Raw genomic sequence first — 24,342 nt, forward strand, 5'->3', positions numbered from 1 at the left:
GACCATTTTCCCTTATGCTCATTTATATATTTGACTATCACTAAGAGAAAGCCCATTCTTGCTGGAAGTTTTATTTCTCTCTGAAAAATACTGCTTAAATGCTTTCTCAAGCCTTACCTGGAGGTATAGGAGGGAGTACCGTGCTAAACGCTCAGGCTCAGAAGCTAAACAAAAGCTGGCACCTTTAAAACCAAAAGTGAATTATCCCTTCAACTGTCTTGCTATCTGATTTTCTCGGCACCTGAATCCTACCAAGCCGCCTGCCATTAGCCACATTGCTTCTGAAAGCAGCAAGGATAACATCATATGTAACACGTGAGAGGAAGGAATTACCAAAAATAGTCAATAAAAACCCTACCCACCAAACCACAGCTTGGGGACTTCTCTAAATATATTAAATTAGAAAGTAACAAATGAGGAAAAGCCCTTTCCTCTTTTCTTCTGAAGGTCACCTTTTAAACACTATGGTAGTAACGGAAAGCAAAACAAGAATTTGGGTCATGTAGAAACTCAGGGACTACATGGGCATATACTTAGAAATGGTATAAACTCCCTAGAGCTCACAGCTTAAAGCCGTGAGAAGATTGTTCTGTACACTTACAGAAGTTTCTTTGATCCATCCTATAAATGTTCTTCTTGAAAATGCAGTTGCAGAGAAAAACTGTTTTTAGCTACATTGCTCAGATACAACTCAAGATTTAATGAATGCCGGCGGTGATGCCTGTTGTTATTTTCTATAGGAAGCAGGGTGATGGGAAACAATGCACCTCCACAGGGTTACTAATGATTCCAAACTGCAGACGAAAAGCCAAACAGGCTGAAGAAATTCTTCAAGGGTTCTGTGAGATCAGACAACCACAGTAATCCCAAATTACAGGCTGAGTCCCAAGAGAGAGGGAAGGAGAGCGCCTGGCTTCCACTGGGCTCACTAAGGTGACAGGGGGAGACTTTCAGATGACCACCGAGGTCCTTGGGGCTTGAAGATAAGGGTTTTTTTAGTCTGAGGACAAGACAACTATCCTAGGGGTGATTGAAGATGAAGCCAGAGCCTCCACGGCAGTGCACAATGAATAGCAACAAATCAAGCAAAGAAGTTAGAGAGACAGCTTTTGCTTCGGTATGGGAGTTTGACCTTGGCTGGCCACCAGGTGCCCACCAAGCCGCTCTATCACCCCCCCCTCCTCAACTGGTTAGAAGGAGCAAATTTGGCAACAGGCTCATGGGTCAAGACAAGGTTAAGGATATCACTCAACTATTACCGTCAGAGGCAAACCAGACTCAACTCAGGGAAATTAATTTAACTCATTACCAATCAAATTGGAGTATGGTCATAAAATCATAAAAACTGTAGAATGGTTTGTGCTGGAACAGACAAAGTTAATCTAGTGCAAACCATCCCCTGCAGTGAGCAGAGACATCATCAATCAGATTAGGTTGCTCAAAGCCCCATCTAACGTGACCTCAAATGTTTCCAGGGATGGAGCATCTACCACCTCTCTGGGCAACCTGTGCCAGTGTTTCACCACCCTGATTGTAAAAAAATGTCTTCCTTATCTCTAGTCTGAATCTCCCCTCTTTTAGTTAAAACTATCACCCCTTGGCCTGGTGCAAAAAAGACTGTCCCCATATTTCCTTTAGGCCCCCTTTAGGTACTGAAAGGCTGCACTAAGGTCTTCCAAGAGCCTTCTCTTGTCCAGGCTGAACAACCCCGACTCTCAGCCTGTCCTTATAGTAGAGGTGCTCCATCCTGCTGATGAATTTTGTAGCCCTCCTCTGGACTCTCCCCAACAGATCTATCTCCTTCTTGTGCTGATGATTCCAGAGGTAAACCCACACTCCAGGTGAGGTCTCATGAGAGTAGAGGGGAAGAATCAATTCCCTTGCTGGCCATGCTTCTTTTGATACAGCCTGGGATACAGCTGGCTTTCTGGACTGAGAGCTCACGTAGCTAGCTCATATTCAGCTTTTCATCCACCAACACCTCCCTTTCTTCACAGGACTGCTCACATCATCCCCCAACCTGTACTGACACCAGGAGTGCTCTCACCCAGGTACATAACCCTGCACTCAGCCTTGTTGAACCTCACGAGGCTCACACAGGCCTACCTCTTCAGCTCGTCCAGGTCCCTCTGGATGGCATCTCGTCCCTCGGGCATACTAACCACACCACTCAGCTTGGTGTCATCTGCTAACTTGCTGAGGATGCACTTGATCTCACTGTATATGCCATTGATGAATGGCATATTAAACAGCACTGGTCCCAGTACAGATCCCTGAGTAGGATAATGAGAAATAAGAACAGATCTTGAAAAACCTTCCCCCCATCCCTCCCCCTTCTTCCTGGGCTCAACTTAATTCCTGATTTCTCTATCTCCTCCCCCACAGCACAAGGGCATGGAGAATGGAGGTTGAGGTCAGTTCATCACATGTTGTTTCTGTCACGCCTTACCCCTCAGGGGAGGACTCCTCACACTCCTCCCTTGCTTCAGTGCAGGGTCCCTCCCACAGAAGACAGTCTTCCACAAACTCCTCCAGTATGGGTCCTTTCCACAGGCTACAAGTCCTTCATGAACAGACTGCTCCAGCATGGGTCCCCTCCATGGGGGACACAGTTCCTACCAGAAAACCCGCTCCAGCATAGATTCCTCTTCTCTCCCTGAGTTCACAGGTCCTGCCAGGAGCATCCTCCAGAATGGGCTTCCCATAATGTCACAGCCTCCTTTGGTTACACCTGCTTGTTCTGGTGTGGGGTCCTCCACAGCCTGCAGATGGGTATTTGTTCTACCATCAGCCCCCTGTGGGCTGCAGGGAGACAACCTGTCACACCATGGTCTACACCATGGGCTGCAGGGGAATCTCTGCTCCAGTGCCTGGAGCACCTCCACCCCTCCTTCTTCACTAACCTTGGTGTCTGCAGAGTCATTTCTCTCACATATTCTCATTTCTTCCTCTCAGCTGCTGTTGTGCAGCAGTTTTCACTCCTTAAATTACTTATCACAGAGACATTACCAACACTGCTGATGGGCTAAGCTTTAGCCAGTGGCAGGTCTGTCTTGGAGCTGGCTGGAATTGGATCCGTCCAACATGGGGACAGCTTCTGCCATCTTCTGCCAGAAGCAACCCCTACAGCCTCCCTGCTGTAAGCTGTGGTAAGGTTCTCCCATTTGGAGAAGCAGTTCTGCCAGGAAGAAGTTCACCCCTAAGGTCCATTCTAGCTGCTTCATTAGGAGTTCTTTTCAAGAGGGGGCAATAAACCACAACAAAATCCCCAACCAAATAAACCAACAACAACAATAAAAAAATCCAACTGCAAAACCAAAAAACCCAATAAAAATGCTTTCCTCCTCTCTTATTTGGCCCTTTGGTGATTGCATCTGCATTCCTGTGTCCCTTCCTGGTCTCCTCAGCCCAGGAAAGACACTGATGAGTGTGGTGTGGGCACAGAGCAAAGCCTTTGGGATGGTGAGGGGCTGGGGCTCATGACAGGCTGAGTGAGCTGCACTTGGTCTGCATCAAGAATGAAGGCTGAGGGGTGGACCTGACTCGTGACTTCAGCTACCTGCTGGGAGGATGTAGAGAAGATGAAGACTCTTCTCAGAGGAGCTCCATGGCAGAAGGATGAGTGGCACCAGAACCAGGAGAAATCCCAGTTAGACAAAAGGAAGATATTGTCATCATGAGGCTGCTCAGACAAAGCAGGTAGAAGTAGGGGTACCTAAAGGGACAGTGGAGCCACCATACTTGAGGGTATCCAAATGTGACTGAACAAAGACCCAAGGAACCAGATCCAACTGGGGCTGCTCTGAGCAGAAGCTTGCATATATGCAGCCTCTTTAACAGATACGTTTTGGAGGCATCTTTCAGGATGCTGCTCTACAACTTCAACTACCTGACTTGATTAAGAAAAAAAAACCAAAACCAAACATACCTTGTGCTCAGATAGCATTCATATCTCTTCTAAGAAATTGTGCCAATAACATTGCAGTAGCACCCAGCCGGGTCCCTACCAACAGCCCAGCCTCAGCACCCAACATCAGCTGCGAGAATTCAAACTCTACAGACCTACTGCACGCTCAAGAGTGGTGTAAGGTCCAGGTATGTTAATCTGCCAAAGAATGGCATGACGCCCAGACATGTTTGCTGTCCTGCATAGACCAGAGAATTAACTTATCTATACTTAGAAGAGAGGTAGATATGCATCTCTGATAGACAGTATCACAACCACCTGCCCTGCATGACTGCTTCTCAAGTTTGTGCCAGGGAGATGGTATCCAGCCCTCCTGGAAACAGCAAGTGCTACTGGAAGACTGAAAACTAGAGTTCTTAGTGTTTTGGAGTCTCCTACCAAGTGTTCCTAGACTGCAATACAGCCTTGAACAGTCACAGCTGGAAGGAGTCATTCACCAGGTGTTCTGCATCACCATGGAGTCAGTGTCATTGCCTTTTGTCTAGTTACTGAACTGATATCCATATCACTGCCAGTATTAGTAAATGAAGCACCGAGTCGAGTACTACAGGATAATTACCTGTACAGTTTATAGGACCCTGCAGCTGTGACTGGCATCTATTGCTCTGGGCTACAATCCACAGACACACATCCTGCAACAAGCACTGTTCCAAAGAACTTACAGGCCAGAGGAACAAGATTTATTCAGAGAGGGGAAACAAAGTCGCAGATAAATTTCACAGTTTATTCATGGGGAAATGGGATTCTACCAGAAACAGAAAAGGAAACCTTTAGCATTATCAACATATTTACCAGTCTCCCTTTCTCCCCACATTCAATGTACTGAACAATAAGGCTTGTCCCTATTTTGCTCTGCCTATTGAGCACTTGTTACATTATTAAGCAGCAGAAATGGGAAAAGCCTCACAGATTCCACACTATCAGGCTAACTGACTGGTTTGAGTTTCCACACACCTCACACCCCCAAGAAGTCACAGCAGCAATAACAAAAAAATCCTGATTTGAATGACAATGAGCCCTTAAAAGAAAATACAGATGCAGTGGAGGCAGTCATGAAGCATCAAGTACCTCCAAGGCCCTGATCCTATACCCAAAACATCCCGGTGTCAAGTGACCTGTAGAGAGAACAAAGGCATTCGGGCAGTATTTGCTGTTGTCCAGCTTGCTTCACCCCTGACTCTCATGCTACATTGTTGAAAATCTGTTTTGTTTAGTGTACATAATCCTTACAGTCCCAGAAAAACCTGGCCTCAAGACCACCTTCCTTACAGTGAGCATCTCAGTGGGCGGATCAGTGGATCCTGACACACTGCTGCTGGTTAGGCCAGTCTGGGCAACACAGTTCTTGCTCCTTTTGGTTTTATTTTCTATTTTTGTACTTGGAACACTGCTTTCACGAAAACCTGTTTTAGTTTCTACACACTCTTCTCCACCTCCTCCCTCCACTGTCTCCTCACCTCTCACAGGAAATGAATCAAAACCCAACCTTGGAACTGGTCAATATTAAGAAGTTCCCATGAAAATGCTGCTTGCCAGGACAATTCAGTGCAGGTTGGTCCTGAATCCCACCTCTTCAGGGAACCCCAGCCACCACTGTAGCCATGGGCACCTGCAGGAGACATGGGCTGTCTTGACACAAATGTCCTGCTGTACACATGCTGTAAATCCAATGATTCCCAAAGGGCTGGATACGTGGAGTGCGTGCACACATCCTCTAAAGGGCTCAACTAGCTGCAGAGCACAATATATCTACCCAGCTGGGAAACGCTGCTCCATAGGGACCTTTTTCAAGCCAAGGGGCCTTTGTGGCATTAGAGATCAGATATAAAGGACTTAGAGGATCACTGAAAGAGACACATGTAATAAAGGTGGCATTTTAATTCTTTTGCTTCCATACATTTCCAACTAAAGTTTCACACCTCAAGGATTATAGCAGCTCATTTGCAAAAAGAAAAATTAAAATTTAAAGATGTATCTTAAATCTTCTTCCCCCTCAATTACTCCACAATTGTTCTTGTGATCAGAAGCAAAACCATGAGGGAAACCAAGAAGCAAAATTCCAAGTTAATCAACATGGGCAATCCTGAATCCTTCTGAATTCCTATAAAACAGGAGGGGCTGGGAGGGCCCAGATAATCCTGTCATATGTTGCAGCATGTAAGGAACTGTAAACCACAGAAGCCCTTTTTTATTATGGTGATCTAAAATAAGAGACAAAGACAAGACAAGCCTAGACAGAAGATGAATAAACAATAGCTATCAGCAGCCTAAAATATATGTCAAGTACCCAAACCAACCATATAATATGTTGCACATGACCAGTTTCTGCAAAGATCAATAAAATACTTCCTCACAGCAATCCAACTTTGATAATATGGTCTCACAAGATTTTATTATTGCTATTTCCAAACTCAACTAAAGCTTTCAAGGCTTCCTACTTTGCTAGAACACACATACCATAGCAGAAATAATTAAAAACCCAGCAAGCTTTGCATTTCATCTAAACCATTGCAGAGATTTCCTACATGAGTGATACTATAAAGCACCCCAAGCACTACTTCCCTGCTGAAGTTCTGTAACAGTTGAACTTTATTTGATTCTCATTTTCCTTCCTTCTCTCCTTTCTTTCCCTCTTTTCTCTCTCTTCTCTCCCTTCCACAGAACAAACAGAAAAGCAGAGCAGGGTTTTTAACGTAAAACAATGGAAACATCGGAAGGGCCTTAGAATGTTCCAGACTCAATAGAGCTGTCCCAGAGCAGTGGTCTCCAACCTTTTTTGATGGTGCAAAAAGGAAAGTTGAGTGCACACCTCCAATATACCAATATTTATTTATAAATTATATACATATCTCACTGTACTACAGTATTAGGCACATTATTAAACATACACAAAACCAGAAATTAAAAAAGGATGAGAACAATGAAAGAACCATCACTGAAGATCAAGTTCTTCCACACACTAACAATACTTAACAACCCCTCTCCCTCCAAGTATTTCTACTTCTGTAGTTAATACCAGATAACTTAAAACACAACACAAAGCTTTACTTTAGATTAAACTACTAGATGATTGTCTACATCCTTCTATTCATGGATATCTTCAGCCTGTACCAAACAGGCTTTACAGTATTTTCTGCCTTACTGCTGGCATCTTGCCTTTATGGGTTTTGGTTCTATTTAAAAATTATTTTTGGGGGGTATTAAAAATAAGCTGTTCAGACAAATAAAGTTTTTTTCCTCTTTCAAAGCAGATAAGCTCTAATCATGATTTTCTTTTCTAAATCACAGCTATCAACATTGCTTGTCCCGACTCTTTGGTAAAGTTACAGGACTGCAAGAAACACAGTGTGCTCAAAAGCTGGCCTTGGAGCACACAGAAGCAATCTCCACTATTCAAAGACTATTCTGTGCTCTCTTACTTATAATGGTGGCTTAAAGATGTTTAGCAATTAATACATAATAAAGACAAAGGCTTAGAGCCTCAAGGAGTTAACACAGCTTTAATCTCTCAGTCCTGCCATTGCCACTGTTTGGCTAGGCTGGCACTAAGCAGAAGCACATGGAGACTGTGCATTAATTGCTATGCAAATGAAATTAGCCGGTCACAAGTTCAAACCAGACCAAGGAAGGCTGTTAAACCACAGACCTTTTCTGCACAGGGTGCTGGGGAAGATAAAAGCTTGTGCCTTGAAGCTCTCTAAGCTGTACTCTCTGCCCAGCTTGAGCCAGACAAAAAAAAAAAAAAGACGAACTCAAATGAGAGCTTTAGGCCTTGCACTCCAGTGAAGGTGAAGAACTCTGCCTTCACACTCCTCTTAATATAGGAAACCATAACCCTACCACCAAAGGCCCGCACCACTGTTGGCTTTTTTAGCTCCTCCAGAAGGTGTTCATAGCACTTATCCCTCTTGAAACTGTAGACACCACGACTTACTTCCCCTCCTAATACAGAGGAAATAAATAACATACAAATGAATCTAAAGCACTTGCTCGTACAGGCACATTTTGCCCTGAACACCAGGGATAGAGAACATGTGAGCAAATATGTTTTCTGTACATCTCTGCTTCATCTTTCTTATCATTCAGAAGAGCCCTTCAGTTTTGCAAATATACAAGAAAATGAGTACACTGCTTCCTCAGCAAAGTCATCTTCTGATTCGTCTTCTCTTTCTCATCAGGAAAGAATGTTTCACGCTCCCTTTCTGCTTCCCTTCTTTCAAAACATTACAGAACTCCTTGCTAGGTATATCCCTAGCTATCAAGATCCCTACTAGGTGACTTGACAATCAGTGAACCCTTTTCCTCCTATGAGCAGGCTCTGCTCTATCAGCTGTGTCTTTATGATTGGGTACTTCAGAAAAGAACACACAATTTCTGCAATATAAATTTTATCAGGAACACAAACACTAAACTTCCTAAAAACCCCAAAGCCATTATGGACATACTTCACTCAGACATCACTTTCCAGTGATAAACACATACTCTTAAGTTAACTGGGATATCAGGATAATGCTTAAATAGATAATACCAGTTTTCTCTGGCCCAAAAACATAGACTCCCTTTCTCACTATCAGGTCATTACAATATCTGGACAGGTTTCCTGTTTATTATTTAAAGTCATTGGTAAAACAGAGACGATAGTGCAGCTGGCAAAACATTGATCTGACCTAACCATATTGACTCAAGCTTGCTAGACAACAAAGCTGAGAATTCTGAGAAGATAAAGTCAGAATTTGCATTTCGCAAAATATCAATATTGCAGCTATGTTTTCCCATTATTTTATTCTAATAGTACAGAATACATCTGTCTTCTGTCATCATCATCATGGCTTGGCTTCGCGAACGAAGATCTGGGAAGGGTTTTTCCCACGCTCACTGCAAGCGATGAGTGCTCCCTTCGGGGCTGCGCGGTGGATTTTTTAGGTGAGGCACCAGCGTGAGCGGAACTGGCTCCACCCTTTACACCTGAGGTTCATCTGCCAGGGCCTAGCGAGCTTGGACGGTGACAGCGAAGTCCTCAGGTCGTAGGTTTGGTTAGAGTATCCTTCTCTTAGATGATGGATGCCTTACAAGGCTAAATGAGCTCCATCTGCCCGGGTTTGGAGTCAGAGTTGTCCTTCTCCTAGGATGGCTGCCCCAAGGCTAGTGAGCCCATCCTGCCCGTGGACCCACTTTGTCTGACCCTTCAGTTGAGACCTGTCTGGCCTGGGAGACCCCACCGGAGGCACATGCCACCACCAGCACAGCTCTCAACCTCACAAGGGCACGCAAGCTCCTTCCCCACGGCAAGGGGGTGCCCATGAAAGAGTCGCTGCTCTACCTCCAGACATCACAGACCCAGGCATGGGGCGGCCGGGGCCTGCCAAGAAGGGGAGTCCTGGAGGGTGTAGGTTTATGGAAAAAACATTTGCATACAGATCAGACAGCCTAAAAGCAAATGCTAATTTTCTAAGTCTGCATATTCTCAATCCACGGCCCAGGTTCCTGTCATACCAATACCTCAGCATGTAAGGTGAGCAGACAAAGGAAAAGGTTAAATATATAGCAATACAGTTTAACCACAAGGCTGCAGTCTTTTAACCCTATCTTATTAATATAGCTATCTACCTCATCTGCAAATACATTACTTTTGCTTTTACCTGTAGATGCTGAAAGTCATCGGATAGAGGAGACAAGGAAAATTTTTCTCTATTTCACATGGAACTAAATCTAAAGAGCAACATAATCTGTGCACGGAACAGCAAAGATTGGAGGTACAAGAAAACATTGTTTGCAAGAGATTTAACCCTTTTTTAATACCACGACCCTACTGAACATAAAGAAGTTTTCTTTACCCACAGTTATTGCTTTTTCACTTAGTGCAATGAGGTTATGCACATATATAAAAAGACACACGTCTTATTTAGAGGATTTGGCTTTATGTGCAAGAACCGAACATGATATCATCGGTTTCAGCAGTACACCCCCTAATGCCTACATCTCTCCATAAAACTGCACCAGTAATACATTTATAACAGGCCACACAAACTACTGCAGAATGCAAAAATTAACTGAAGTTATACTTACTGTAATCTGGGAAGCATCCATGAATTGCAGGCCAAAGTAATCAGTTTCCACAAGGTCCAAATGATACACAATCTGGTCAAACAACTCCTGTCCCTTTGCATGTTTCTGGAACAGAAAAGAAAGTGGGCGTTTTCGTAGGTGAGTATAGGTTTGTTTGTTTGGGTGGAGGTTTAAGTTCAAATGGGGAAAGAGGAGAAGCATAATGGAAAATAATATCCCAATAGTAAATCTTTATTCTAAAGAACTGCTTTGACATTCCTTTTTATTTTCTTTAAGATACAGTGACATGTTGTTCCTGTCAGCAGCTATTCCAACAGTATCAGACTTTGCTCTCAAAGAAAACTTTCAAAGTTCACTGTAGCTCAAAGTGTAGGAGAAAAAGGAAAGGTTTATATCCTGTAAATGTCCTAAGTCACAAAGCCAACATTTTAAACCCAGGAAGAAAAACTCGCCAAGAAAAGCTTGTTTGACACAGTGCCTGAAATCTGCTGGCTTTTATCACATATAGTTGCAGCCATGCAGTGCCATACCACTACTCACGCTACAAAATAAATTCTGGACAGCTTGAATATTTGAAGAGCACTGTGAGGGAAATTAATGGAATTTGATAGGAATCTTTAAACGATGTTGCCAATTACATATTTACAGCCCTTAAATGGAGAAACAAAAGAAAAAAAAAGTGCTACATTTCAGATGGCATGCCAAGCAAGAATTGTATAGGCATGGAAACAAAACTAACCCCTATCATGGGCTACAGATACTAGTAGAAAAGGTAGCTGATCGTCAAGCTGGTCTGCACAGGGATGTGTGCTTGTTCCGAGGTTAAACCAAGAATTTAGATACCCAGTGTTTGAACATCAAACACTAGAGCCAGCAGCAAAGCTTGGAGGTTACAGGAGAGTAGGAGGAACATGGATAACAAACACATTTTTCCTGGAAAAAAGAAAATGTTGAATTATTTGGGAAAAGAAATTTTCAAGTTCCTGAAGGGAAAAAAAAAAACAACAGAACCTTGGCTAAAAATACATGAGATGATCATAAATCTCAGTAAGATATTGAAACCAGGAAAGTACAGATCTCGAACCACTTTTGTGCCTGCTGTCCCTCATACATCTTTGAGGATCGTTTTTTATTAATTTTTATTTTTTTACAGCACTAACATATTAGGCATTCTCCCAAATGTAGCAAAACTTGCTGATTTCAGCTGAAGGAGAGCTAAATAGCATTCATTTCCTTTTGTTTGGCCTTCTACACAAAAGCAGCATCAATTGTAACATGCATTAGAACTCCTGCACAGGATTCCTAGCTGTCTAAAATCTGTCTTCTCCAGCAAAATACTAGATGAAGAGTTTCATCTCTCACTATTTTGCCAGTGAATTTTATTTGAGTCTTGATTTTTGGCTTTGTTTTTTGGGTTTTTTTACTGACAAAGCAGAAGCACTGAAATTGAATCTTAGCAAATTTCAGGAACAGCACTAGGAGCTCCATTAGAACAAGCTGCATAAAACCTTAAAACAAGCACTGGATTATCATAAGACACTGTTTTATTGTTCTGGGAGGGCAAGAGGTGAATAATGGACATTCTTAACCAAAGTTCAACATGCTGTTGAAAGCAGATGAGAATATGACAGGTTAAAGCAGTACACTGTTAGGAAACCATCATCTTTAGATATGCAATATCAATAATTGCTATAAACAAAATAAGAAGTTTGCTAGAAGTATCTAGAACATATTTTTTCATATGCAGTAAATTCAGCACTTGTTAAAAGAAGCCAAATCAAAGCACAACAGAATTTAAACTGATTCTGATCAAATAAGGGAGGAAAAAACCCTCAACAGCAATTTAAATATAGCTAGACATGAAGAATTCACAAAACCAGGAAAAACTGATTTGATGCCCTGTGGTCATTCTATTTCTGGTTGCTTGTTCCATGGCATTAACTACCACTATGTTTATCTTTGATTGCCACACACCCAATAGAAATCAGAGAGAACATACTCCACCTTCTGTACCCAAATAGTAGTTAATGTTCAACGCAGGCGTTACGCAGAGAATAGCTCTGCACTGCATGGCTAGACCGTAAAATGCAGTATTACATACATAGCTTACAGGAGATTATAACATTAAACTTGTCACTAAATGAGCTTTCCCAGCGACTCATACCACTTAGATGATAAAGCTGCTGCAGCCAACAAATTGCTGACAAAACTTTCTTTGAGAGGTTACACTAAAGGGGGAGATAAAAGTGACTAAATCCTTGCCTCTACTAACAGTAAAGGATGACCTGCTCCCTTCTTCTGCCTCTTCCCTGCCTGACAATCTCAGGAGTCAGATTGTGGACTAATAAATTGGCACCTGTGCACTGAATGAAATGGGTGGTGCAGGCAGAACAGAAGGATTTTTCCTCAGGAATTACATATGCATAAAAGTGGTCTCTAAGGGAAAAAACATCCCTATTATGAGAAACTTCTGATTTTCATAGTCTCCTCCTCTACTTATTCTAGCTAAGATAAAAGCTAAAAAAAACCCAAACAAACAAACTTTCTCTTTCAAAACCTGGTATCACATAAAAAAAGTGATTTCATGTAAGAAAAATTTAATAGTAAGCCTGATCAGTTAGAATTTCACAAATAACACTTTCTCTACAGACCTTCAACGTTTGCGTATTTTTTGAAGATACATCTAAAAAACCCCAACCTTAAACTAAGAATATTTTACAGGACTACCTTCCTAGACAAATGCTTCAGTAAGGCCAGATGTAAAAGACCTGCACAACTTACCTCTCAAGAAAGGGAGTATACAGCAACAAACAATATATATACACACACACTCTCACACTGTTTTATATAGTTACTACTTTATTGTTGTGAAAGTTACTGTAATTGGAAACAGTGAGGTAAGGAAAGTTGCAAAACCTTGTTTGGTCTTGCTGAGGGTGTTTTTTTTTTTTTTCTTCTTTTAAACCAACATTTAAACACTGCCAGTTTCTGGTGGAGTGTTCCTCAGAACCCAGGAGGACTTGCGTGAGCACCATACCTCACAGGCAAACACCGGGGAGGGCATTTCAAATGTCCAGTTTACAAACAAAACCACAGCTGCACTTGAAGGGAAAACTGAACTAGCACAATGCAGTCACTCGTGTTCCCTTTTGCCTCTCTGTCCTTGAAGAAACAAAAAGGCTGAATTACGGTTGAAGGTTGGGAAGCTCCATGATAATAAGCAACTACTGAGAGAATGGAAAAAAACAAAGAAAAGGTAAGGTGTTTCTCATGTCGGTCAGCTCTGTCCTGCCTAACAGTCACACCAGTTTCCTCCACTCTCTATGCTGGAAGCCCTTCTCAAGTAACAGCCCATCGTATTTTCTTTGGGACCATGAATCATGGCATTAAAGAAAATTCTTACACTTAATGAGGATTTATTACTGGGTTCTTCTACAAGGACTCAAATCAGCACGTGTATAAAGCACCTTGTAGAGCCACAGTGATAGCTGTAGGGCCCACATTTCAAGTAGGCTAAATTTTGAGCTACCAAAGACTTCTAGCCTCATGGAATCTATGGAAATTCTTGTTAGCTAAAACCTGACAAAATAAATATTAACTTCGCTAATAAGAAGCTCTTCCAGACTTGACAAGTGATTAGGCAAGAGGTTTTAACATGCTTTTGGTGGTCATGAAGGAAAGGACAAATTCATCAGCCATGGACATTTCACACCAACTGTCTCTGTCTAAACAGGCTGATCAGTGTTGATTTTCGCTATTCTGGAGCGGCTGCAAAGGTTTTTGCCAAAGGGGATTGAAAAGAGGATATACAAGGCAGAAAAGTCCCATTTTAGTGCAGATACAGCGCAAGAACACCATTGATCACTCTCAGAGGTCACACAGCAAAGCTGGAAAGCTTCTATGCACACCTTCCCCAATCTGAAGTGCAGTACACAGCAGCCAAGCACAGCACGTTACGTCAACCCAAGTGGAGTGGCTGAAATCGCTGAGTCATACTGGAGAGCTCAGATTACAGCTTTACAAACAATTAGCTGATTTCAGAAATAGCTATAGTTGTGCTTGGGAAAACATCCTGTCAGATAGGCCAGGAGGTACCTGAACAGCCTGCAAGTTGGCAAAAAGATGACAAAAAACAAAAGCAAACCACAAAACAAAAACCTAAACTACTGCCAAGAAAAAAGTCAAAGCCAATTCACTGTAACGTGTCCCAAACGGAATAGTGAGTTGTAGGAGAAACGAGTAGCTAGAAAAGGAATCTAAATCTGCCCTGAAGAAAGCACAGGATTATGTATTCTGCAATACGTTAAATACTTTTGCAGGATGGGCTACTATGATCTCATGGTCACAGACATCAAGTTCTAGCTTCTAGTAAATTAGTAAAGAAGTATTGCAGCCAGCAATTCCCTGCTCCATAGGCCTAATATTGCTTTGCATCAGGTCTTCCTCTTCTTAGCATTTCCTGGAAGAGAATATCTCAGTATGTTCTGCTCAGTTCTCTTACACCTGAACTGTTATTAATTTATTTTTTTAAACCCGCAGCTAAGGCTTTATCTGCTGGCCATATTGCTCAGTAGCGAGAATTTGCTTTGCCTTTTAACTGCCACAGGTAATGTTGTTTCCCAGCATTTCAGGTGTGCTACAGGCTAAACATGCATAAAGTCATCTGAGCTTCTAACTGGCTTTGACTCCTGGTGCTCCTTATCAACTACCATTTAATTTGCTTTCTCCTAGATAGGCAAGCCCTCGGTTTCTCAAGCACATCTACCTGTACTGAAAGAAAGCTGTATTTGCATCACTGTAAACACAAAAAAATGCAACTCTTTTCTATATTCTTATAAATCTGTTCTTTAGGTCCCTTGGGAAGAGGGTGGGTGGGACAGACCCTCTGCACCCTCTACGCCTGGACACTGGGAAGTATGTGACTGCAGTGAAGACAACCATTGAATCATGACTCTTGTAGGCATGTCAGAGCTAGCTCTTAACTCAAAAGAGCTGCATATTGTACAGTGCAACTGCTGTATCTAACAGCTGCAGCCAAGTACACATCTGAGGCCGTGGCTGGACTTGCACCCAGCAATGCTGCTATAGTTAGCATTGTCAAAGGCAGTAACAGTTTTTCAGGTTCCAGTTTCTGAGCATAAATGCACAGAGATAATAGATGCACAGAGATAATAGATGCACAGAGATCCCAGAGATGAAACTCTGCAGAGGGCATGCTGCTCTCTGCAAACTAGCCTTAACCTTGGTGCCTGTCCCACCCTCCTCCCAGGGGATCTACCAAACAGATTAATAGGGATGTGGAGAGAGCCACGGTTTTGTGCTTGGAATTACGCAAATACTCTTTTCTTTCAATATACAATAAATGTGTATTAAGTGTTCTTAACATAGCCAACCTCATGGAAGTATGACAACTTGCTCAAACTATATGAAGATGTTATTTTCTTACCAGTCAACCACTGACTCAAGTTTTCAGTTCTGGCTCCAAGCTTGAAAATGTGACACTGTTCAAATAACCATTAAGCCTCTTGCCCCGTCAAGGCAGTAACACCGGCATTGCTTCAGAGCCTGCTACTGCATGTAAATCATGTTTAAATATAGTACAGACCACAGAAAAAAGCAGCATTCCTGAACGTGTCCAGAAGAAAATGCAACTGATGATGCATGTGAACTTCCAGCTGAAGGAGAACAAAATTTATTCAATTTCCCCCTTGAGAAATTAGCTAAAAACAAGAGCCAAAATAGCTTTAACCTCCCCCTGCAAAAAAAAACCCCAAACAACAAAACACATAATGCATGTGTCAAATGCATATGCACACCACCAAAACCCCAGCCCTTCATCATAAGACAAAAAACCCCTGAATCACATTTACTTATTATAACCTTAAAGGCACAAACATTTTGCTCCCAGTCATTTTTGCCAAGGCTCCAAACTGAAATTGCTATTTCCTGAGCAAAAGAAGTTTATAAACAAAGTTTGTAAAACCCAACAAAACACCGAAGCAAAAAAAAAACCTGAAGCAATTTCCTGCAAATTACTCTCAAAGCCTATGATAAAACTAGACCTCTGAAAAACTAGGACTCTTACAAGTCACATGCCGTCGAGGGGAGAGAGGAAACCTCAAATATACAAACAGCACACTACCATTTAAGTACATTCTCCCTGCTGGTACACTGGCACACAACAGTGCAAGAGAGCTGGGTTTCTGTGGCTGAGATGCCAATGAGAATTTGCAGGCAGATATTAAGTGTAAGTAAGCCTTTCTACTGTTGCACAGCAGCATTTCTCCACAGCACTCAAACTCTCAGCTCTCCACCAGTTAACTAGCAGGAAGAATCAGAGTGTTCACTCCCAACTAAAGAAGATGGAAATACAGACTAATGACTGCAGAAGACAAGTAGCACCTCCGCCCCTCTTCGCAGAGCAGCAATGATTGAAGGCAGAAAGTCTATAGAACCAGTATGGAGGAGAAGCCTGAACAAGAACAAATAAATAGATCACCATATTTTACATTTACCAGGCAAGACACTACAAAACCCCAAATGGCACCTGGTTTCTAGTCAGATCAAGGTACCTTTACCATGCTAGAAAGACACTGGCCACATCTCAGCCAAACATATCAGCCTAAGCTTTTTATCTGCTATGTAAGGGCAGTCACTTGCAAGGGGGGAAAAAAAAACATCCCAAGCAACCAAAACCACAAAGAATTAAGGGTGGAAAAGAATTAATATGCTACCTTCAAGCTCTACAATAGGAATGAAGAAAATATGTTTAATTATTCCTAAAGTATGAACTCATTGAGATGAATCAAGGATTGAAATGGCAGCACAACATTGTAGAAAATATACAGAAAATATAGCAGAGAGGGAATTACCTTACATGCAGAACAATCACTAAAGAGCCCAAAACCATGCCAAGCAACCTGCTGGAAACATGTCATATGTAGAGCAACACTTAGAACATAAAACAGTTTAAAGAAAGTCAGGTGAGATTTGAAAGGTGAGTATAGGGTTTTCCTGGCCTTTGCCAGTTTGCACATCTCTGCTTGCAGCCACTTCCTTCCCCACCTCCGAAACACATTCTGCCTCCTCCTCAAGTGGGCAGGTACAATAAATGGAGAAGCTTTGTAAAGTGATCTGTACAACACTAACTTTTTTCCGAAAGCTGGTTTTGCCCAGTTGTTTTCAAGTCACACACTTTCACTAACGGAGCTTTACAGTACAGCCCTTCAAAAACTACTTACTATAGAATACCTAGAGCCTCTGAAGTCTATTTTGCTTGTGAAAAAGGAGCACAAAACTATGACTCAAGACCTACATTAACTGGGAGACTTTCATTATTGCTTAATTCTTTCAGATAAAGTGCCAGGGCTGTCCCAGGCTGGACACAGCTGGTTCCAGCTGTCTCTACAATGGACCCGCTGGCTGCTAGTAGTGGTGAGAGGGAAATGGGTACAAAGTCTGGAGTGAAGGAGTGGATCTGAGCCTGGCTAAGAGCTGGCTTTATCTTGACCCATGAGCTTTCTTTTTCCTGATTGTTCTCCACATTTTCATTCCTCATCCTGTAGATGAGGGGCTAGGCAGGAGCCTGGCTGTTGGCTAAGGCTAACCCACCGCAGTGGGGAAACCCTTATGCAGGGTAATTTTATATTTTGATCAAGTCATTGGTCATCTGAAGGGCATATTGTCTTTGAGGGGCTTTAATCTCTCCATAAGCCACGTGAAGGGCAAGCAGGTACTATTGCAATGGGTGCTCTATAAGCGCATTACTATTGGCAACATTAATATAAGCACTGACATGTCTATTTTATTGGAGTCAGATGAAGGTGAGTTTCTGTTTACTGTCCCTATCACCTACACCTACTACTGACAACACAGATCTCTTCCAAGAGCACTGACAACATTTCTAAATGGGATCCTCATGCAACAGATAAAACTACCATCAGCCACAGAACAAAGTAGTATAAAACATCTTGCTTGTAACTTTGTGTTCTAGAAATGGGTCCAGGCTCCTATTATATCAGATACAGACAGGTCACCCCATCACATTTCTACAATAAAAAATGGTTATTTGTATGGAAAGAAGGTTCTTTTTCACCCCTAGACTGTCAGCTCCCGCTCCTGACTTGCTTCAAATACTGCGTACCCCTCAGGTTCAAGCACACAGCTGTGGAAACCTAAAGTAGCTAGAATATGGAGATCAAAAAGCTGTGCTGACATGTTTTAATCTATGTGATTTCACTCAAAATAGAATTTACAGTTCTGCATCCCCAGAGGAAGAGGCTATGGGTGTTGAAGTGGAAGCCACCTCTAAAAGACGATACTATTAAACACATAATGCATAACTTTCGTTTCGTGACTTGCCCATTGCCCTCTCACACAAATCATGGTAGGACATACGTGCCACTGTGCTGGAGAGTCAGAGAAGATTCCAGGTAATCACTTTAAATTGCATTTGAGAAATAACACAGAACATGGGCATAAGCTAATTTGACCTAAAAGACAACAAGAAGAAAGAGGTAAATGCTATCAGAAGAGAATCCCAGGAGTTTAGCAAAGACTCTCAGATTCTTATGCTAATGGTAGTATCAATAGATGTCTTTATTTTCTTACATGTCTATTTGAATGCTCCATGAGTAGAAATGCTTTTAAATAGATGCAGTTTGTACAAGCATTATTTTCCATATGGACACATCTTTCGTATACATTTTGCTTGTCTGACTCAAGCCTTCCCATTTTTTTTAACTTGTTTTTTAATCGGACACTTAATGACTGCCTACAATAAAAGAGCTTGCCAATAAGGTTCTACTGGCAACCTTCCTCTAGCATAGACACAGCTAAGACCCGCAGTAATGCCCAGTCAGATACAAGCACGCAATACAAGCCAGAAGTACTGCAAGTAAAGGAAGTCTGCCGGGTCCCTGCTATCCCAGCCAGCCAAATCACAGGTTCTGTTTCCAACTTTTTACCCAAGAGGTTTGTCAATGCAGACGTGCAGCTGTATGCCTAGCAAAGAACTGCCTACAGGGAAAAGTTGCACCAGAAGTTAAATCAACTAATACATCGCAATTAATTTAAGCTAAAAGTGCTTTCAACCCATCTCCCTCCACAAACATTGACTTACAGGTCACGCTTTACAGCCTGGCATGGGGCCTGTTGTGCCAAAAGCTATTTCTCAAATGCTGGGTATTGGGGCAAGGAGGACGCCACAGAACTGTATTAGGGCTGGGAGGCAAAATCTCCAAGAACTGACATCTTACACAATGCCTTATAGATCATCTCTTTGAGTGTACAGAACAGGATCCCCACCACCACCACCCGCAGATCTGTAAAAGCAAAAAGGCGTGGACTCCTTTAGAAATATCACATCATGTGTACTGCAGGAATTTACTTTTACCTAAAAAACTTAAAGTTCCTCAGAAACGATACTCTCCTCCAGCATAATAATGGCATACTGCTTAGGTTCACATAATTCACATTCAATTGTTTCTATGTCTATTTTATTTTTTTACTTAAATAATACATATTATTTGTGGCACTTTTTATAGCAGAAAATTACTTCCACATGCATGCTAACATGTGAAACATAGATGCAGTGACCACAAAGGGAGTTCAGAACTTCAGGGCAAAGCTCTAAGGTGGTCTTTCCTCAAAAGTTCTATGGATTTAAAATGGAAAGATGAACTCTCTTAGAAGTCATCTACTTATTCTGATAACCAGACTCCAGCACTATTCTCTCTTAGTTCTTTCATATACTAATTCACAGGACTTAGTCAAGCAACTTCAATTACTCAGCTTCTCTCTGAACAGAATCAGAAATCCAGAGATTCAGAAAATTCAGTAAAACTCCTTAACCTGAAGGTTTATAAACAGCCGTTAAAAAAAAAAAAAAAAAAAAAAAAAAAAAAACAAAACCAAAACAACAGAGAAAGACCAGGGATGTTTGCCATTAAAAATATTTCATTTAGTCCTCAGCCAGGAAGACATAATTCTTCTTAAACACAAATATAATAAGCCAAGAATATGCAATTAGGGAAGATGAGTATAAATTATGTTTCTTTCTAGAAAGACAGAAGCTGCAACAGGAACAGCCATGTGGTTATCACAAAAAAGCCCTCACCAGTATAATATGAAAAAAGTTAGAATAAGCTATATCCAAGCTTACAGAAATCACCCCTCTCAGATGATGCCACTGCTCAGTGAAAAAAAAAATCTAATGCCACACGTAGGCTTATCATATTGTGAAGTAGTCCAGCACTCTAATGTCCTCACTGTTGAAAAGGAATTGTATGAGACAAGGCAAATTCTCATCAGGCTATAGAATTTAACTTCTTGCTCTGTTATAAACATTAAGATCTGAAGGAGAAATGGACACCTTACTGTACCGCAATACGCATAGTAGCACAACATTCTGTATATCTTCATTCTGAAAAATGAATGAGGATTGATGTGCCTGGGTTCTTCTAATTTAAAAAAAACCCAAACACACATTTAAGTTAGAAGTTCTAAGTGTTAACATGAGGAGCAGAACGACTAGGTTATAGCTCAAGTTGATTTCTTACGTTTCATGCCAACCAAGAGATCATCGAAACAAGTTAACTAAGAAGCTGAGAAGATAAAAGCAGTGGTTTTTAACACAACCTCTGGCTCTATAGTTACTATGCAGAAAAACATATATTGATCGGATTCTGGAAAAGTTTTATTTTCAAAAAAAGACAAACAGAAAAGAGGAACCACATCTGCACAAGCATCAGACTTCTTCCCTGTCAGGTTCCCTGCAAGCTGCAATTTTTGCTGCCTGTTTGGAGGAAATATCATATGCCAGCACTTCCTTTGGATGTACTTTCAGAGATTGCCTTCAGAATGTTTTAGGCACAAATACAGATGAAAAGGAAAATACAAGATCAAAGGTACAGTGCTACATGTAAACATATTCCAGAGAGTACAGATGTATTAGCAAGAGTAAGAAGGCTACCTCGCATATGGTTTGATTTGAAAATCCATTTGCAGCAGGCTGCAGTTTTTAATAATCTGCAGGAAGGTTTGAGTTTTGTCTTTTCGCTTTGAGGTTTGGGTGCCCTGCCCATCTCTGTGTCATTAAACAGACTCTAGCCATTTACCTTTCAAGGGAAATAAAACAGAATCCAAAAGACTATAGTAGGAATTATAGCACCATAAAGGAGTAAAAAACCAAAGCATCAGCTTTTCAACTTGCTTATTTTACCTGTATATTAAAAACACCTCAGTAGGAGCTTACACCACACGAACACAGGAAAACTTCGCTATCTCCAGTGATTGTCAGAGATTCAGTAGGACTTGTTAAACTGGCGATGCTCCCAGTTTGCTGTGATGGGTTAATGGGGACTTCCTTGTGGCTAGTTCTTTCCACCTAGGTATTTTACCACAACAGAAGTTTTGCTATGCTTGATGACTTTTACAAAAATTTTTTTCTCAGAGTCCGAACCTTAAGACAGAGCAGATCAAGCACTCTGAATTGGCCAGGCACACATGGCTGAACTGTTACCATCACAGTCATTTAAAATGATAACTTGGTCTTTCAGTCAAACCTTTTCTTTTTTTCTTTTTTTTTTTTTCTTTTAAGTCAGGGAAACAAATGGAAGAACTCATTCCTCACAGTATGAATATATCAGATCATGCTACCATGGTCTGATAAAAAACCCACTGTAACATGAAGCCACTTCACAACATAGCTTTTGCTTAGAGGGATGATGAACCAGTTGAAAATGAAATCAACTGAGGTGGCACCAGCATAGGTACCTCTAGTTCTCTGCAGTTGCAATACAGCCTCCTTGCAGATTTTAACAAAAACCTTTGTTTATAAAGCAAACAAAACCAGTAAAGGGCTCTGTCTCAGAAGAATTTTATTTCACAATGAAAGTGAACACAGGAGCAGAGAATTCTCACAAACTTAGAATATTTCAATTAAATATTCATTCAACACTCAATTAAACCTAAGCCACCAGCATTAATATCAAGTGTTCTGACTGTCTGAAAAGTGACTGACTCACTGAAGGATCAGATTTTGCCGTCCTAATTCCCCACTCTATCACTAATCACAGAACACCATGTTGGAAAGGACCTTAGGGATCACCTGTTCCAACCTCCCTTGGCAAAAGCATGGTCTAGACAGGATCACCCAGGTGTGGTGGTTTAGGATTTGGCACAATTTTGGTAGTGGGGGAGGAGGCTGCCACCTTTTGTTTGACACAGTTTCGGTAGCAGGGGATGGGGTTACTAGCATGGCCCCTGCAAGAAGTTGCACAAAAAGCTCCCCGGGGTCCAAATCATCCCCACCTCTGGGCAAGACTGCACCAATCAGCACCTCTGCAAATAAACCCATTTAAGCGGGGAAACCAGTTTGGAAAGGCTTTTCTTGTTTTGGGAGCACTGTTTTGTTTTGGAGGGGTTAGTGTGGAAGGAAGAGCAACCACATGGTTACCAACCTCACAGCCAGCCAGGGTAGTGAGGAGAAGGTTGGGGAGACATGCAGGTACAGCCACTTCCCTTTGGCTGAGACCCTGCAATCCTTCGAGAGCACTGGTGGAGAAACAGTCGGGCTGCAGAAAGCCAGAAACCCATGCTCCAGAGAGATGGAGAGAGACCCTCGATGCAGAGAGCCGGGAATACTGAAAAAGAATGTGACTCTGAGGAGGTCTGGCACTGGGTTGGTTTGGCACTGGGACAACTGATCCTGGCAGCAGACCTCCCTGCTAGCCAGAGACATTCACGGAGTAATGTCTCCTGTAGGGGCGGGACACCATATGGCCAAAAGGCAGAACTGTGAGGAGCCTTCCCCATGAAGAAGAGCAAGCAGAAGAAACTATGGAGAGAACCAAGACTTGACAGTGTTTCCCTCTGCACCAAGTGGGGCGGGGGAGGAGGTAGCAAAGGCAGGCCCGGGAAGAAGGGAGGGGTAGGGGGAAGATGCATGCAAGAGCTGTTTTCTCTTATTATTACTCTCATTTTAGTTGGTGATTTAGTTGTGGGTTTGATATTTAAATTAAATTGACTGTTTCCTCAAGTCGAGTCTTCTGCACTGACTGTAAGTGGTGAGCGAACCCTCCCTTGTCTCTTATCTTGACCCTCAAGTTCTCTGTTCTATTTTCGCCTCCTAAAGAAACGGAGTGACTTTGTTGTGCTTACTTGCCAGCTGGGCCTAAACCATGACACCCAGCACCCTGTCAAGCCAAATCTTAACTGTCCAATGTTGGGGAATCCGCCACTTCCCTGGGGAGATTATTAACAGAAACCATGTTTCTCATTTCCAGACTTGAAGACTTGGACAATGGAGTTCAGAGAAAATTCCAGTTCTGTTGGAGCAAAGTTAGGGAAGCCAAGCTCTGACTATACTGACAATTATGCTGCCTAATGGCTTTTAAATGACACTGACAACTCAGCTGACTTCGAAGTCATACACATGTAGCCAGCAGAGCCTTTAACTGCAACCGAATACCACTCTGTACCAATGACGCAGGAAGAACAAGTGTCAACTCACTTGTTCAGCACTGTCAAGTCAGAAAGCAGCAGCATGTGGTGAAGTTTATTCAGGCTGAGCAACAAAGCACATATGACTGTTGATACAGCTAGAGAGTCTGCAGACTGCGAGACTCAGTTTTTCATCTCACTATATAGGAAATACCATATGTTGGGGGAAAACAAGCAATTCAGATGAAAAGAGTGATAAGCTGAATGCTCAATCACTCTCCAATCAAGCACACTGAAGATCTTAAAATATGCCCTCTTTTTAAATCTTGGATAAAAGACCAGTAAAAGTTGTTTATCTCAACTGTTAGGTTTTCAGCACAGTCTCCCACAACATCCTTGCATCCAGGCTGGGACATTATAGTCCAGACAGGTGGATTATTGTGGATGGCTGGATCACTGGGCTCAAAGGGTAGCGATTAATGGTTTGTATGCTACCCAGAGGCCATCTGTAAGGGGAATTCCTCAGGGATCTATCCTGGAACCTATCTTACCACCTTCATCTACCATATGGGGGATGAGATGGAACACACCCTCACTGACTTTTTGGAAGACACTAAGCTGAAGTGTGCAGGTGACTTGTGTGAAGGCAGCACACAAAGATGTTGTCAAACTAGAGATCATGAAAGGGCCACAGTGGTGTTATGAAGCTGGATCATATGTTCCATCAAGTCAAGTACAGAAAAATCACTACTGTGACAAGCAAAACAAACTCTAATTGGGGAAGATTAATTAATCGCCCATTAAAATCAGTAGGATAATGAGAAATAAAAACAGAATTAAAACCACCTTCTGTCCCCCTTCTTCAC

The 24,342-nt window shown here is 42.0% G+C and overlaps 1 protein-coding gene across 1 annotated transcript in view; it reads right to left on the reverse strand.

The window, feature by feature from the left end:
- Positions 1 to 24,342, reverse strand: part of LOC104490250 (band 4.1-like protein 4B) — a gene marked incomplete at its 3' end in the record, with an annotated part of 119,662 nt that overhangs the window by 77,340 nt on the left and 17,980 nt on the right. The window contains exon 3 of the mRNA XM_010132511.1: positions 10,034 to 10,138. Coding sequence (XP_010130813.1) covers positions 10,034 to 10,138 — 105 coding nt within the window. The remainder of the gene's footprint in view (positions 1 to 10,033; positions 10,139 to 24,342) is intronic.

The sequence above is a fragment of the Buceros rhinoceros genome, unplaced genomic scaffold (genome assembly GCF_000710305.1).
Source record: "Buceros rhinoceros silvestris isolate BGI_N320 unplaced genomic scaffold, ASM71030v1 scaffold13933, whole genome shotgun sequence".
In the NCBI taxonomy this organism is placed as follows: Eukaryota; Metazoa; Chordata; class Aves; order Bucerotiformes; family Bucerotidae; genus Buceros; species Buceros rhinoceros.